Source organism: Megalobrama amblycephala, linkage group LG9 (assembly GCF_018812025.1).
Source record: "Megalobrama amblycephala isolate DHTTF-2021 linkage group LG9, ASM1881202v1, whole genome shotgun sequence".
Taxonomy (NCBI): Eukaryota; Metazoa; Chordata; class Actinopteri; order Cypriniformes; family Xenocyprididae; genus Megalobrama; species Megalobrama amblycephala.
Window position 1 is genome coordinate 39,398,064 of NC_063052.1, and position 15,282 is coordinate 39,413,345.

The following is a 15,282-nucleotide window of genomic DNA, read 5'->3' on the forward strand; positions in this document are numbered from 1 at the left end:
AATTTATTTAAAAGCACGCTTTGCATTGTGCAAATTATCTCAAATTAGTATTGATGGTGTGGAATCTTTTTCTATTGATATATGTCTCCTCATTTACAGTTAGAGCAATGATGTGTCATGACATGAGTTCATCAACGGCTCCAACAATTGCAGGAAAGCCCACAGTCAACATAAAAGTGGTTTTCTTTTGCCACATTGATGGTCAGTTGGAAAGTCAATGAACTGCCATAGAGTATTGGCCAAATGTGATGTCCAGCCAGGGGCGTAGGAACCACTTTGACATTGGGGGGGACATTTTGGCCATTATGAATCAACGTCCATACTCACTTTATTCCTCTTTACGGCTTCTGCTTATTATAAAGACAATTGGATAAATTGTGCAGCTATAACTGTGTGGGTGTGTTGGTATTGGTTTGTATGTGTGTTATAAAAAATTGTGTGGGTGTGCTTGTAATATTTGAGAGAGAAAAACTCAACTGTACTGCAAATCATAAATCCAAACACTGTGTGAATCAGTGGAGTTTTGCTGGCATCTAATGGGGAAACTTTGGCACTGCACCCAAACAAACTGACAGAAAGCTATTTTTTTGAGATATCAACCTCAAATTTGGAACACAACTTTTTTTTTTTTTTTTTTTTTTTTTTTTAGATTTATGGCTTTTTAGTTTTAGAGTTTACTGTTTAAAATTCTGTTTCATAAAAATATATATATTTTCTATAAAATATTATTAATATATCATTTTTGTAAACATCAAGATCTATAACTTTTTTTTTTGGTTTCACTTTTTAAACTTAGTTTGGCTTCAACAAAAAATCTGCCAAGGGTCTTCTTTAAAATAAGACCAAACTTAAGTTTGGGCTCCCAATATTACAGGTTTTATGACAGTTTTTTTTTTTTTTTTTTTTTTTACATTTTGATATTTTTGTCCTCTACATTTTAAAACCTCACCTCACACCCTGCTGTGCCACCTGCCTCTCCTTTTGTCTCGTCCATGGCTGCATCATGGCTCTCCTAATAAATTAACAAATGTAGCCAATATGATATTGCAAACAAAGTAATAGTGGACTTATACATGGTCAGTTATGTTTATCGTGGGCTCTTCTGTATGTGAAAAATTTATAAAAGGCAAAAACTTTCATAGTCATCATTAATTCCTTTTAAGACCTCACCTCACAACCTCCACCTGTTACTTCATGTGCCACTCCTTCCTCACCTGCCTCTTTCCTGATAATACCAGCCTTCTCCTGATGACAAATTATATAATTTTTTAATGTAAATATAGGCTTGGTAAATGAAGGTTATGATGTCGCCCTGTCCTTGTGTAAAATGTGTTGTATTATAACTATTTACACTAACCTTACTCTTTGTAAAAAACTTCAGCAACGTTATTTCCTTTGGTTTTATTTTTTTCTGTGGTGGCATTATGCTGAAAAGAGATGACAGAACGTTTTACTTTTGCTAAGGTTAACACAGAGAAATCGATTGCCCGCTATATGGCTATCTACCTAACGTAACGTTAACCTCCTCTCGCAAAGCATAACATACGTGCCATACAAAATTCCACTGTTGATTTAATGTCATGCCTCGTATCCATAATTCAGTTTTAAAAAGCTTGTTAATTTAAACCGCTTGACTGAGACTAATTTACCTCATACAAAGTCGAGTCGTTCAAAGCTGGTGCGCACCAATAACGTATTTGAATGTTCGTAGTGTAATGTTGACTTCTCTCTACCAATCAGATGCTCCGAGTCCGACTATAGGTGAAAAGTGAAGAATATGAAGCTGGTGATTGGCGAATGGTGATTATTCAAACATGAATGAAATCACTCTGGGTTTGACTGACAAAACCGAATATCTTCTTCGTCGCGTATTCAAAATAAAAGTTCAAAATGTACAGTTTTTGTTCCTGCGGTGTATAGGCTAATTTTTGGGTGGGACACATGCAGCATTTTCCAATATTGAGGGGGACACGTCCCCCCCGTCCCCCCCGGTTCCTACGCCAGTGTGTCCAGCCATATGAAAACTGACATCTTCAACCTTAATTCAAATATTTTTAAAAATGTGTTAAAAGATGTAAGCATATCATGTAGCTGTGCTTGGAGTCAATTGTTCCATGTGTGATAATGAAATTATATTTGGCCAGGCTGTCATACAAAGAAATTATGAACATAAAAATAAATATAAACATAAAAATAAAAATATTTTCCTCATATTTTGATGGTTTAAGCTAAATTGTTTGCGATTAACAAGAAACTCTTGTTTGTATTTACTCTTGTGTGTATGTTCATTTTTTGTGCTTCCTTGACGTTCGTTCAACATCTGCGCTTTATTTTTCATTAAGCATTTTGTTGTGCGTCAGCTGTGATAAACAGACATCCACTCTCATTACGTGTGTAACAGAGGCCAGACAGTGAGAGTTTTGCAGGTAAACTACTGCACACTGACACTCGCTAGAGAATGAGGTGTTTGATTGGGTTGGTTTCAAATATCAACAGTATTCAACAACGAATTTGAGAAATCGCATACAGCATCTTTTAAATGTATTAATTTTTGTATATTCATTATTATTGTTTAAGTAATGTTTATTAAATTTATTACATTTATTTTAAGTTCTTAAATTTCTTAGGTCAGTTACAAAAATAATTGACAATCAATTGTATTTTATCAACTCCATGTCACCATACTCCAATACAGCATATCTTCATTGGAAAGCAAGTCTCCTCTTCTCTGCTGCCATCTTGTTACTCTTAAAGAGTTAAGAGACCTCTCCAGCTCTCTTAAATAATTTAGGAGCTAAGACCTAGTCTTGACACTTAGGAACCTTTATGAATCATACTTATTCTTAAGTCTAAGAATAAGAGTAAAATTACATAATTCTTAGAATTTTGACACACTTAAGACTAAAATTTTACTCTGAGCGGCTTTATATGGGCCCTGGGTTAAACAGGTTAAGCTCCACCCTTGAGCTCCAGAGATGTGGTTTGCAGCGAGCCTAAAGTAAACTGAAAGTAAAAAAGAGAAGAGACTCCATTCCGAGGCTTTAAACCTGTTAACACTGGGTGATTAAACAGGCACATATTTAGTGGTAAGTTCAAAGCTTAGGCTATTCTTCATGTAATAGACAGAAGTTAGATGTTATTTAGGTTTATGTTGTTCTTTACATGGGGTTTAAAACTTTCTGAATAATCAAAACCAACCGACCAAAATGGCAGAAATGTTGATGATTAACGTGTTTGACAGAACCGCTATGGGGTAAAATTTACCCATGGCTTTTTTCAAATGTACACAACAGATTTTTAATAAGTCTTCCAGTCATTGACTTTTACTAAAATTGTGTTATTTACAACCCCCTGTAAAAAAAATTGCTTAAATAAAACCAGATTAAAAAACGAGGCATTTATCCTACCTAAAACCTCCAGCAGGTCAAATTTACCCAATTCCTTTAATTTCGGGCTTAGGCCTACTGAAAACGGTCACACCACACACGTTCAAATGAAGATGTTTTAGCCCAGTGGTCGGGAATCTATGGCTGAACCTATGGCTGAGCTCACCAGGTCTCACATTTTACCAACAAACGATCGAATACAAATTCGACATCAGTTATCAGGAGATCAGTAATTCCTTTGTGTAGAGCCTACCGAAGTTGATGGAAAGTTTTTAATAATAATATATTTCAGGTTGTATTGGCCAAAGTGCGTGTTAAGCGCTGTTTGTGAGTGTCACGACAGCCATCAACAGCAAACCACTTATGATTCTACGGTTTAACCTGGAGCTCCTGCTGCGCTCAGATTCAAGCGGCTATATACGCAGCTTGTTTGTGGTAACGGCGAAATGAAAGATTTTTTTTAACAGCAGCGAAAATTTAAAAGTATGTAAAATAGACTGAAACATAGGCTATCTTTTTATTGGAACTGGTGCGCTGCCAAGAGACATTTCGAAACAATGCACCGGTTACTTTCTCTTTTGTCGCATAGACCTTTAGGCTATGTCCTAATGTGTCGTATTTATATCTGTTTGATAATCCGCGCAGCTTTCAGTGGGAAGGACTGTTGGCGTTATTAATAACAATAATAATAAAAAAAAAAAAAAACATGAATGAATGAAAAATGTTCGTTTTTGTGAATTGTGGAGACATTCCAAAGGAGTAATGGTTTTTATACTGTACAAACCGTATCTTCTATCCCCTACACTACCCCTACCCCTAAACCTACCCATCACAGGAAACTGTGCACACTTTTACTTTCTAACAAAAACTCATTCTGTTTGATTTATAAGCCTTTTGAAAAGTGGGGACATGGGGTAATGTCCTCATAAGTCACCTCTTTTTGTAATACCTATGTCATACTCATGTCATTATACACATTTGTGTCCTGATATGTCACACACACACACACACACACACACACACACACACACTGAGAACTCTGAAGAGAATTTATGCTCCTCAGGTGGTAAATCAACCTCATAGTGAAAGCACTAAAAAAAAAAAAAAAAAAAAAATATATATATATATATATATATATATATATATATATTTTTTTTTTTTTTTTTTTTTTTTTTTTTCTCTCTCTAGATCCACAAAACACACATTTATCATCAGTGTTTGGATTAATTACTAGAAAAAAAATTGTTAACAGCCACAGCCCAATATAGGCTAATAATCTCACTTGTAAGTTATCACCAGATCATTTTATCAATAGTTGTGTACAGTAACCTCCTCACTTTATCTCCTCTTTCAACCCAAGTTCATCCCTCCACATGTGTAAAGCACTTTGAGTACCCAGAAAAGCGCTATTGATTCTCATTTTTTAATCAAATTTCGATTTATGCATAAATTTGTTAACTGTTTAGTGTTACTTTTGTTATATAAAAATAAACAGAAAATAGTGCAAACTTTGCTAAAATGATTCTTTTGAACAAGTATTAACCTAGACATTATTAAAAACATATTATTTTAGCTAAAGTATTTGTATGAATACCGCGTGCCTTTTACCCCATGCTGGGGAGCTTTTTACCCCGTGTTACTTTGTATAAAATCTCATTTATAAGATTTTATACAAAGTAAACCACTTTTATTAATTAATTTCACACAAAATTTCTCCATCAATGTTCAATATAAACATACAGGTCCTTCTCAAAAAATTAGCATATTGTGATAAAGTTCATTATTTTCCATAATGTAATGATAAAAATTAAACTTTCATATATTTTAGATTCATTGCACACCAACTGAAATATTTCAGGTCTTTTATTGTTTTAATACTGATGATTTTGGCATACAGCTCATGAAAACCCAAAATTCCTATCTCAAAAAATTAGCATATCATGAAAAGGTTCTCTAAACGAGCTATTAACCTAATCATCTGAATCAACTAATTAACTCTAAACACCTGCAAAGGATTCCTGAGGCTTTTAAAAACTCCCAGCCTGGTTCATTACTCAAAACCGCAATCATGGGTAAGACTGCCGACCTGAAGGCCATCATTGACACCCTCAAGCGAGAGGGTAAGACACAGAAAGAAATTTCTGAACGAATAGGCTGTTCCCAGAGTGCTGTATCAAGGCACCTCAGTGGGAAGTCTGTGGGAAGGAAAAAGTGTGGTAAAAAATGCTGCACAACGAGAAGAGGTGACCGGACCCTGAGGAAGACTGTGGAGAAGGACCGATTCCAGATCTTGGGGGACCTGCGGAAGCAGTGGACTGAGTCAGACAGGTGGACAGGTGCCGCATTCCCCAGGTCAAGCCACTTTTGAACCAGAAACAGCGGCAGAAGCACCTGACCTGGGCTACAGAGAAGCAGCACTGGACTGTTGCTCAGTGGTCCAAAGTACTTTTTCGGATGAAAGCAAATTTTGCATGTCATTCGGAAATCAAGGTGCCAGAGTCTGGAGGAAGACTGGGGAGAAGGAAATGCCAAAATGCCTGAAGTCCAGTGTCAAGTACCCACAGTCAGTGATGGTTTGGGGTGCCATGTCAGCTGCTGGTGTTGGTCCACTGTGTTTTATCAAGGGCAGGGTCAATGCAGCTAGCTATCAGGAGATTTTGGAGCACTTCATGCTTCCATCTGCTGAAAAGCTTTATGGAGATGAAGATTTCGTTTTTCAGCACGACCTGGCACCTGCTCACAGTGCCAAAACCACTGGTAAATGGTTTACTGACCATGGTATTACTGTGCTCAATTGGCCTGCCAACTCTCTGACCTGAACCCCATAGAGAATCTGTGGGATATTGTGAAGAGAAAGTTGAGAGACGCAAGACCCAACACTCTGGATGAGCTTAAGGCCGCTATCGAAGCATCCTGGGCCTCCATAACACCTCAGCAGTGCCACAGGCTGATTGCCTCCATGCCACGCCGCATTGAAGCAGTCATTTCTGCAAAAGGATTCCCGACCAAGTGTTATAAGTGCATAACTGAACATAATTATTTGAAGGTTGACTTTTTTTGTATTAAAAACACTTTTCTTTTATTGGTCGGATGAAATATGCTAATTTTTTGAGATAGGAATTTTGGGTTTTCATGAGCTGTATGCCAAAATCATCAGTATTAAAACAATAAAAGACCTGAAATATTTCAGCTGGTGTGCAATGAATCTAAAATATATGAAAGTTTAATTTTTATCATTACATTATGGAAAATAATGAACTTTATCACAATATGCTAATTTTTTGAGAAGGACCTGTATATATTTTTCCTGCAATCATACACTTTGAGAGTAGTGAAAAGCACATTTTTCTTAAGGTGTGCCTTTAGCCCCGTTGTACACTACATTTGTTCTGTTGAATTTATTTGTGATATTTGTAATTTGATTATTTGTTCTTATTTTTTTATTGACTGCTTGCTTGTCTTTAATAATGTTTTAAATTTACATTAATTAGGCTAGTAGTTTTTGCTGTAGTGTAGTATCTAACTATTTGAACCACTGACCCAATCCTTATAGCATTGAGCCCTGCTGGAGCAGCTCTAAATATGCACTGTGCAAAATGAAAGATAATATGATATAAAATAATTAGTGAAAATAACATAAGCTCTTAAAATACATTTTAACAGGCTCAAATAAGCGTGAAAATAACTGAAGGGAAACATATATTTGCTAAACAAATTAAGCCTCTACCCAATATATTTAAAAATTACAATGCAATAAAAATACAGGAATCGGCATTGGCATGAACCAAAAATAAAAGTATCGGGATCAGCCTTGTTCTGGAAAAAGTGGTATTAGTGCATATGCAGAATTTTTTTTTTTTTCTGAAATAGTGGCAAATATGATCAAAAATAGCATAATTTATGATTGGAGATAACTGTCATAAGATGCTTAAGCATTGTTGTGTAAAAAAAGAAGAAAAGTTGTGTAAAAAAAAAGTTAAACCCTGTTAAAATGATCACACACTCTGTGTTTATATGTTCACAAACAGTAAAAGTAACACTGAAGTAGTGTCAAATGCAGCACTAAAATATTAAGCTTTTGTAAAAGAGTCTAAGTTTTTTTCCCCAACTGTGGCTATACCTCAAAACATATTTAATTATTTGTGTGAACAATGATAAAATATGTCAAAAATTATAATAAAATAAATTAAAATATGAAAAATATATTTAACAAATAAAGTACAATTCATGTTTTTGAATTCAGTTTTCATTTCACATTTATTTGTATAGTGCTTTTCACAGTACATATAGTTTTAAAGCAGCTTTACAGAGAATGCATGACAGCATTACAATTTAGAGTAATCTGTTATCAGAGGTGAGGTGACTGTGTCCAAATTATGTAATTTCAGAAATGTACATATATAATCATGCAGTTTGCTAACAATGTATTAAGTGTTTCTGTTTTAAAAAGGAGAAACACAACAGGAACATTTGCATGCTGTTGGATATTACTGTAACAGAAAGAGCGAAACTTTAAACAAACATGCTGATTCATACAGAAATGCATTATTAGAAGATATGATGAAAATAAGCATTTATCTTTTAACTTCACAGATCAAATTAAACTCACAGGCAAAATGCGGAGGAGAAGAAGCAGCAAGGAAGAACCTCCTGAAAGTAAGTAATGAGTAATTCATATTTATCCATCCATTCATTCATCTATCTATAAATTAATATGTTTGCCATATATGTTATTTACAGTGAATGAAGGAGGAGGAGGAGGAGGAGGAGGAGGAGGAGAAGGAGGAGGGGAGGAGGAGGAGGAGGAGGAGGAGAAGGAGGAGGAGGAGGAGGAGGAGGAGAGGCAGTGTGGTGGTTGGGAATATTAGGCATAGGAACATTATTAGCATTTGGAACAGTAAAAGTAGCTAAATCAGGAGCAGCAGCAAAAGTGGCGGCAGCAGCAGCAGCAGCAGCAGGACCAGCAGTGGTGATAGGAGTAGGAGTAGGAGTAGGAGTAGCAGCAGGGGTAGCAGCAGGGTTACTGATAAATAGATATAGAAGATGACCCCCCCTTATAAACAAAAATCTTTTATTTTATAATCATTTGCTCTAAATTGTATTACATCAAATGAATTTAAAGGTTCATAAAATCCCAAAGCATTTATTCATGAGAGCGGTTTCAGGGTAGAATGCAAGTGTGACTTATTTAAACAAATTCATAATTCTATGAATTCATGTAAGCAAACATTTAAAGCATCTACATTTATATGAATGTGTTTAAAATGTTTATAAAATGCAAACATGTCACTTGTTAATTTTTGGGTGATTTGTGATCAATTGTATAGGCAAAATAAGGTGTGCAATCAATTACTGGTGTTTTGTCAAACAATAAGGGGATTTCTTCATTCCGTATAAAGTTGGATGTGGGGAAACATGAATTACTCCCCCTTTTCAGGTATAAAGTTAAATTGTCTGTTTATACTGTGTAAAATAATGTTTTGTATAGGGAACTAAAATATGCCTTGTGTTTTGAAAAGAATGCAGAGGTTTAAAGTGTATGTATTTTTTTGTTTTGTTTTTTGTTTCAATTTCAATATGTGATATAAATACCAACCAACATTTGCCTTTTTTAGACTTGTCTTTTGTTTAATTTCCTATCAGATAACAAAGATCTGCACACTTCACTGTTCTTTGTTATATAAAGACATTTTTATATTTGCCATTTGTAATATTTTGTTTGTTATTTAATTTCTCTGTTTTCTTATCCATAATCTTTTGAGTCATTACATTGAGTCATGTTGTGTGTGATGGTGGATTAGCAGCTAGTGACATTCACTCTTGTGCTGAAGGGGTTTGATTCTGGAATCCACTGCTCCAATATTTATCTCTTGAGTGATTTATAATCAAGTTATTAATCAACATTTATCCTTGTAAATATTACATTATTTGAGTATGTCATCTTCAATTTATGTTAAAGCATTTATTTTCCTTTTCATCTTCAAACACTAGAGAATAATGATGAATATTGTCTATACCTGTTGTGAGTGAGAACATGTTATCAGTATGTTTTGGGGAAATATGAAGTTCAGCCAACTTCAACCTTAAAAAAGAGACTATGTATCTGTGTTTGTGTGTTAGTATTTTTGTTACAGATCCTGTATTGGAGAGGTGGGCAAAGTGGCGCCCAGAAACGCATATCTGTGACCTAGATCACCCCATGACTAAACTATGGTCTTTGTGTCATCCAGATAATTGCTGGAGATGTGCGTGTGCCTATCAGTCCATGTGTGGACAATTTCTAAGTTTATCTATTTCTTAGCAAATCAGAATCATTTAACCTGAAGTAATAATGTTAGTGGACTCTGTTAATTGTTGTGGAAATGTGAAAGTGTGCAGAGCGGCCTACGAACTGCTTGTGAGAGTTGAAGCTGACTTCTGCTGATGAAACTGCTTTTCTTCAGTAAAAATGTCTTTTACTGTTTTTTTAAACTCTGTCTCTGGGTCTTCATTCATCATATCTGGTCTTTGAGTCTTAACATTAAATTCCCCTACAGTGAACAATAACTGTGTGGTTGAATTGTTATTGGATGTTTGTAGTGGACTTATGAATTATTTTGGGGACTGGACAGCTCTTTCGTCATTGGACCTTAATATACATAAACCTATTGTCATTTGTTCACTCAAACTAAATCACCTGTTCAAAATGATAAAATGATCAACTGAAACAACTGCTAAAAAATATAAGCAACTGTTGTATTATTCTTAATGTTTTAAATTGTATGGACACTGACAAACAATTCAGGATAATGAGACCCATTGACACCAATAACTGGAACATGACTTTCACTATATTATCTATGGTTGAAATTTTCATCATTCTTTTTCAGACACTGTTAGCCTATAACCCTTTACCCAGATTGGACATATTGTATGCAGGCCCTTGAAATGAGAACGTGTGACCAAATCCACAATTCAGCTTGCATCAAATTACAACAGGCTACACAAAATAACAAAACAGTTATTTTAAATGATTTCCATTGCATGTTTTCGTATAGCATAAAAAAATCATCCGATTCCGTACAGCATTTTTTTTTTTTGCAATATCCCAAAATGTGCATAAAAATAAGTGGATGGAAACAATGAAACGTCAGGAAGACACTGGTCAGATGTCAAATATTGGTTGAAAAAGATAAACAGGTTGATGTCTTAAGGCCAAAGTATACTTCACTTTTTATGTGTACGCAAGGGTACATTGTTTATACGGTTGTAACTAGTCTAGGGATGTGGCGATATCAAAATCTCATGGTACGATAATACCATGGTAAAATATTTATTGCAATATTAATAAAAAAAAATAAAAAAAAAAATAAATAAAAAAAAAAGACAAATGAAGACTTGGAAAAAAAGTGCCATAAATGTTAAATAATGATTGAACATTACAATGATGTACAAATTAACCATGTCAAATCCTGTCCTCGTTTCTTTACTCTAATTATAACTATTGCTTAGAGGTTAGAGGTCAAGTGACCTAAAAGTCCCTTTTATAAAATAAAATAATTGCACCAGCTGGACAAAGGTAACATTTTCTAACATTCTCTATGTAACCATCTACCTAGTAGATTAGGTATTCATTTTAAAGTGCAAAAAAAAAAAAAAAAAAAAAAAAAAAAAAATCAGTTTGAAACTGAACTGAACTTCCAGTGTAGTGTTTTCAGTTTTCATAAGGAAAAATATTAAACAACCAATAAAAAACAACAACATTGGATTCATAATGACTTCCCTTGTTTTGTTGCCACTTAGTGGTGTAACAATGCAATCGATACAGTCATTATTTAAAAGCACCCAGTATCTTTCAAAAGGTGATTTATTCTATTTAACGTAGACATAAGCATTTATTCTGAATAATAAACTTTTGTATACTTCTGTGAATCTGTGATAATTGGAATATTTGTAAAACAGAAATAATGACATGACTGTTTGTGTAGCTGTTTATATCTAAAGATGACAGCAGGAAAAGTAAAGCTCTTTAAGCTATATCAAAACATGATGGCGTGAACGCAGATTTCAATGCAATGGTTTTATTTTTGTCAAAGGTTTAATATACAAAACAAAATTAACTTTATTCAACAAATTCGTCTCTCCCGTTATTCTCCTAGGCTATTTACATTGCAGTTCTTCCAGGTCCTATGACCAATACGGAGCCAACATTCGAACGCAAACATGGAAGCACTGAACTGCGTTCACCGTGTTAACTGCGTAGAGGGAGAGACGAATTTGTTGAATAAAGTGTTTTGTTTTTGCACACAAAAAGTATTATTGTTGCTTCATAACATTAAGGTTGAAACACTGTAGTCACATGGGCTATTTTAAGGACCTTGAATGTGGTAATTCCGGCTACGTCTACACAACTCCGTTTTCAAATATATCCGGATTATTCGTCTAAAAACGCTCCGCATCCACACTATCATTTTCAAACGTTTTCCAAAAGTTGTTCATCCACACTGAAACGCATGAAAACGCTTACATCCCCCTACTGCGCATGAGTAAAGCTTCGACCTGCGTCATTCCCGCTAGGCGTTTATTTACTTTCCGGCTCTTTGAAACTTTGAGGAAATGTCAAGGAAAGGCACTGAGTTCTTTAAATGGACCGACAGTGTGGTGGAGTTGTTGCTGCGAATAACACAGGAGTATAAAGTGGCCAAAGCAAGCGAGAATGTAGACTGGGAGACGCGTCTTGGCTGAATTGGTCATATGACTGCATCACATGACTAAAAATGCATCATCGTATTCAAAAGCCTCCGTTTTCACAGTCCACATTACGACGCGAAGACGGCGTTTTCAAATTTATCCGCTTTGGAGAGTGTTTTCCAAAAGCTATGTTTTCGTTGACTTAAAACGCCGTCTCAGTGTGGACGGAAGGCCAAAACGGAGAGAAAAATATACGTTTTCAAACAAAAACGTATTAGTGTGGACATGGCTTCCGTTGCTTTCTGCTAAAGTAAAAAAAAAAAAAAAAAAAAAAAAAAAAATAAAAACTTTGATTTAATCAAAATATCCTAATTTGTGTTCTGAAGATGAACAAAGATCTTATTGGTTTGGAACAACATGAAGGCGAGTAATTAATGACAGAAATTACATTTTTGGGTGAACTAACCCTTTAATTGCATTATATAAATCACATTACGTTTCAGATAAATATGCAACTTATATTACGGAAAAAATACGGTAGTAAAAAAAATGTTGTCAATGAAATAGTCATTTTATTTTTGTCATTATACAGAGTCTACAGACAGCTTTTATGTTGCAGAGAAATGTATATGAAAACATTAAAGTTAAAAAATTGAGGGCATTGTTTGACAAATTACTTTGTTTTTGTTATATGTCTGTTTCAGGCATTCAGCACAGAATAAAAGATTAAAGTGATTCAATACTTTTGCTGTTCCCTATTGCTGCATAAAAAAAATACCTTCACAAATTGTGACATTTCTAAGAAAGCTTGTTTCAAACACTGAATAAAACTTTTTATCTCACAATTTTGACTTTTTCCTCAGAACTGCATGATATAAACTTGCAATTGCATGTTATAAAGTCAAAATTTACTTTTTCCTCTCACATTATAAAATGCAATCTCACAATTCTGAGAAAAGAAATCAGAATTGCGAGATATAAACTCGTAACTGCCAGAAAAAAAAGTCAGAATTGCGAGAAAAAGTCAGATCGAATTGCAAGATAAACTCACAATTGCAAGTAAAAAAAGTCAGAATTGTGAGATAAAAAGTCGCAAATATCTTTTAAATGTTTTTATTCCATGACAGAAACAAGCTTCCATACATTTCACAGCAAATCTAAACTATTTAAGTCATTTGGTAACTGTGACGCACAACAATGCTTTTTAATATGAGACACTAGATTCCTTAACTGGCCAAAGCTCTTCCCACACGGAGGGCAGTGGAACGGCTTCACTCCGGTATGAACTCGCTCGTGTACTTTCACGTATCCCGAAGCGCTGAAACTCTTGTCACAATACGAGCACTTGTAAGGTCTTTCTCCAGTGTGGATTCTCTGGTGAACTTGCAGGTATCTAGCGGTAAGTCCTCCCACATTCACCACATTCATGATCCTTCCGGTCAGTGTGTGTTTTCTGGTGCAGTTTGAAATGATCCAGCCTTGAAAAACTCTTTCCACAGAGAAAACACAAGTGTGGTTTAACACCTGTGTGAAAAGCGAGGTGTTTTTTGAGGTATGATTTTGAAATGAAATCTTTACCACACTGATCACAGCTGAACGGCTTTTCTCCGGAGTGAACGCGCAGATGATTACTGAACGCTTTGGTGCATTTGAAACTCTTCTCACACTGAGTACAGCGGTGCGGCTTCTCTCCAGTGTGAACTCGCTCGTGTGCTTTCAGGTTTCCAGACTGACGGAAACTTTTATCACAGAAGGAACACACATAAGGCCTCTCGTCTGAATGGACTTTCAGGTGTGTTTTTAGATTTGCTGGTGAAATAAAGTCTTTGCCACACTGATCACAGCTGAATGGTTTTTCTCCAGAGTGAACGTGCAGATGATAACTGAGACCTGCTTTATGAGAAAAACTCTTCCCACACTGAGAGCATGTGTGCAGCTTTTTGGCTTTTGTTCCTTGTGTTTTGAAGTCATGTTTCTCCTCCACTTCATTCACTTTGTGTCTTTGCTCCATCACTTCCATTTGGTCTAAAATAAACATTACTTAGAATCAGTTCACGGTTGTGAAAATTTAAGTGAACACAGAAAACGATCAAGTCGAGTACAGCGTTAGATCTTTGATGTGGCAAAGGTTATTAGTTCGGTCATTCACTTCTTAGTGACATTAAAATGTGGATGATATCTGTTTTATACAAGGTTATGAACATATTGATGCATTTCTTTATGTTTTACAGCTACCAAAGAATGAAAATTAGACACTGACCGGTTTGTTCCTCAGATGATGGACTCAAGTCTTCAATCTCCTCTTTAATAAACTCCATCTTTAACAGTCACACAGATTCCAGCTGCTACACCTGGAGTTTGCCCTTCTCTTGGAGGATGATGGGAATATTCCCAGTATTTAATGGTGAATTATTGTGGGAGGGGCTTGTGATGTGATACTGATGACCATTTGGAAAAATCAAATATAAGTAACTTAATTTTTTATTGAACTGCTTGATTTAAACGGAAATAAGTGAACATGTTTGTTAGTAGAAATACAGAAGTGTTTTGGTATTGTGAATCATATAAACAGTTCTATACGAAGACAGCTCATCTATGCTTTTTAAATAAGGATGAAACAGGATGAATTAATATATAAACTAAAGTTAAATCTAACACAGACAACATAAACAACATTTCATAGGCTACACAATCTAAACAGCAACTTCCGGAGGGGAAATCATCTCTCACCTACGGCATCCAGCGAAAATAATCCACATATATCCTTCACTGAAACTCTTACACGATCAGCTACAGCCTCATGATGGGTCGATTAATATTAACCACCATTTTTAAAAATAAAGCTTGAACTGGTGATTTTAATTTTATTTAAAACAAACTAATAATTCAAAGAACAACACAAAAAAATATAATTATATAAGCAAACTTTCCGGCTCTTTCGTGAGTAAGAGCCGGCTTTAGCCGGCTCTTCAATCTATGATTTTGACGATAGGTGTGAAAACGCATTAAATTATTAAATGAAATCCTGATTCTCACAATTTCACAAATTGTTTTCACACCTATCATAGTTTTTTTACATGGAACTTCTTCTACGTGTTCCGCACCATATATAGGCACATGAGGCCACCTAGTGTTCATTTTCTCACTTGGATGATGGTTTCGCCTTTATTTAATAAATAAATAAATTAAAGTTAATTATTTCGGGTTCAAACAGTGCTGTATTTCT

The 15,282-nt window shown here is 35.0% G+C and overlaps 1 protein-coding gene and 1 long non-coding RNA gene across 3 annotated transcripts; one reads left to right on the forward strand and one right to left on the reverse strand.

The window, feature by feature from the left end:
* Window positions 1-2,986: 2,986 nt before the first annotated feature.
* LOC125274629 lies at window positions 2,987-8,163 on the forward strand. Its single transcript, XR_007186302.1, has 3 exons — window positions 2,987-3,086; window positions 7,980-8,042; window positions 8,127-8,163. It is a non-coding gene; the product is annotated as an uncharacterized LOC125274629 (long non-coding RNA).
* Window positions 8,164-13,074: 4,911 nt separating this feature from the next.
* On the reverse strand, window positions 13,075-14,882 carry LOC125274616 (gastrula zinc finger protein XlCGF49.1-like). Of its 2 annotated transcripts, XM_048200986.1 has the most exons (4): window positions 14,787-14,882; window positions 14,317-14,494; window positions 13,635-14,081; window positions 13,075-13,545 (listed from the first exon to the last, which is right to left on the reverse strand). In XM_048200986.1, exons 2-4 carry the CDS (start codon window positions 14,372-14,374, stop codon window positions 13,496-13,498), a joined length of 555 nt encoding a protein of 184 aa, XP_048056943.1. In that variant the 5' UTR covers window positions 14,375-14,494; window positions 14,787-14,882; the 3' UTR covers window positions 13,075-13,495. The 2 variants fall into 2 exon arrangements, with proteins under 2 accessions (XP_048056943.1, XP_048056942.1); XM_048200985.1 differs by having other exon boundaries at window positions 13,075-14,081.
* Window positions 14,883-15,282: the final 400 nt, after the last annotated feature.

Coding starts and splice junctions, on each gene's coding strand:
- LOC125274616 (XM_048200985.1), bottom strand. CDS start 14,374: ATGGAGTTTATTAAAGAGGAGATTGAAGACTTGAGTCCATCATCTGAG. Junction 14,082..14,316: donor ATCATCTGAGGAACAAACCG/GTCAGTGTCTAA, acceptor TGTTTATTTTAG/ACCAAATGGAAGTGATGGAG.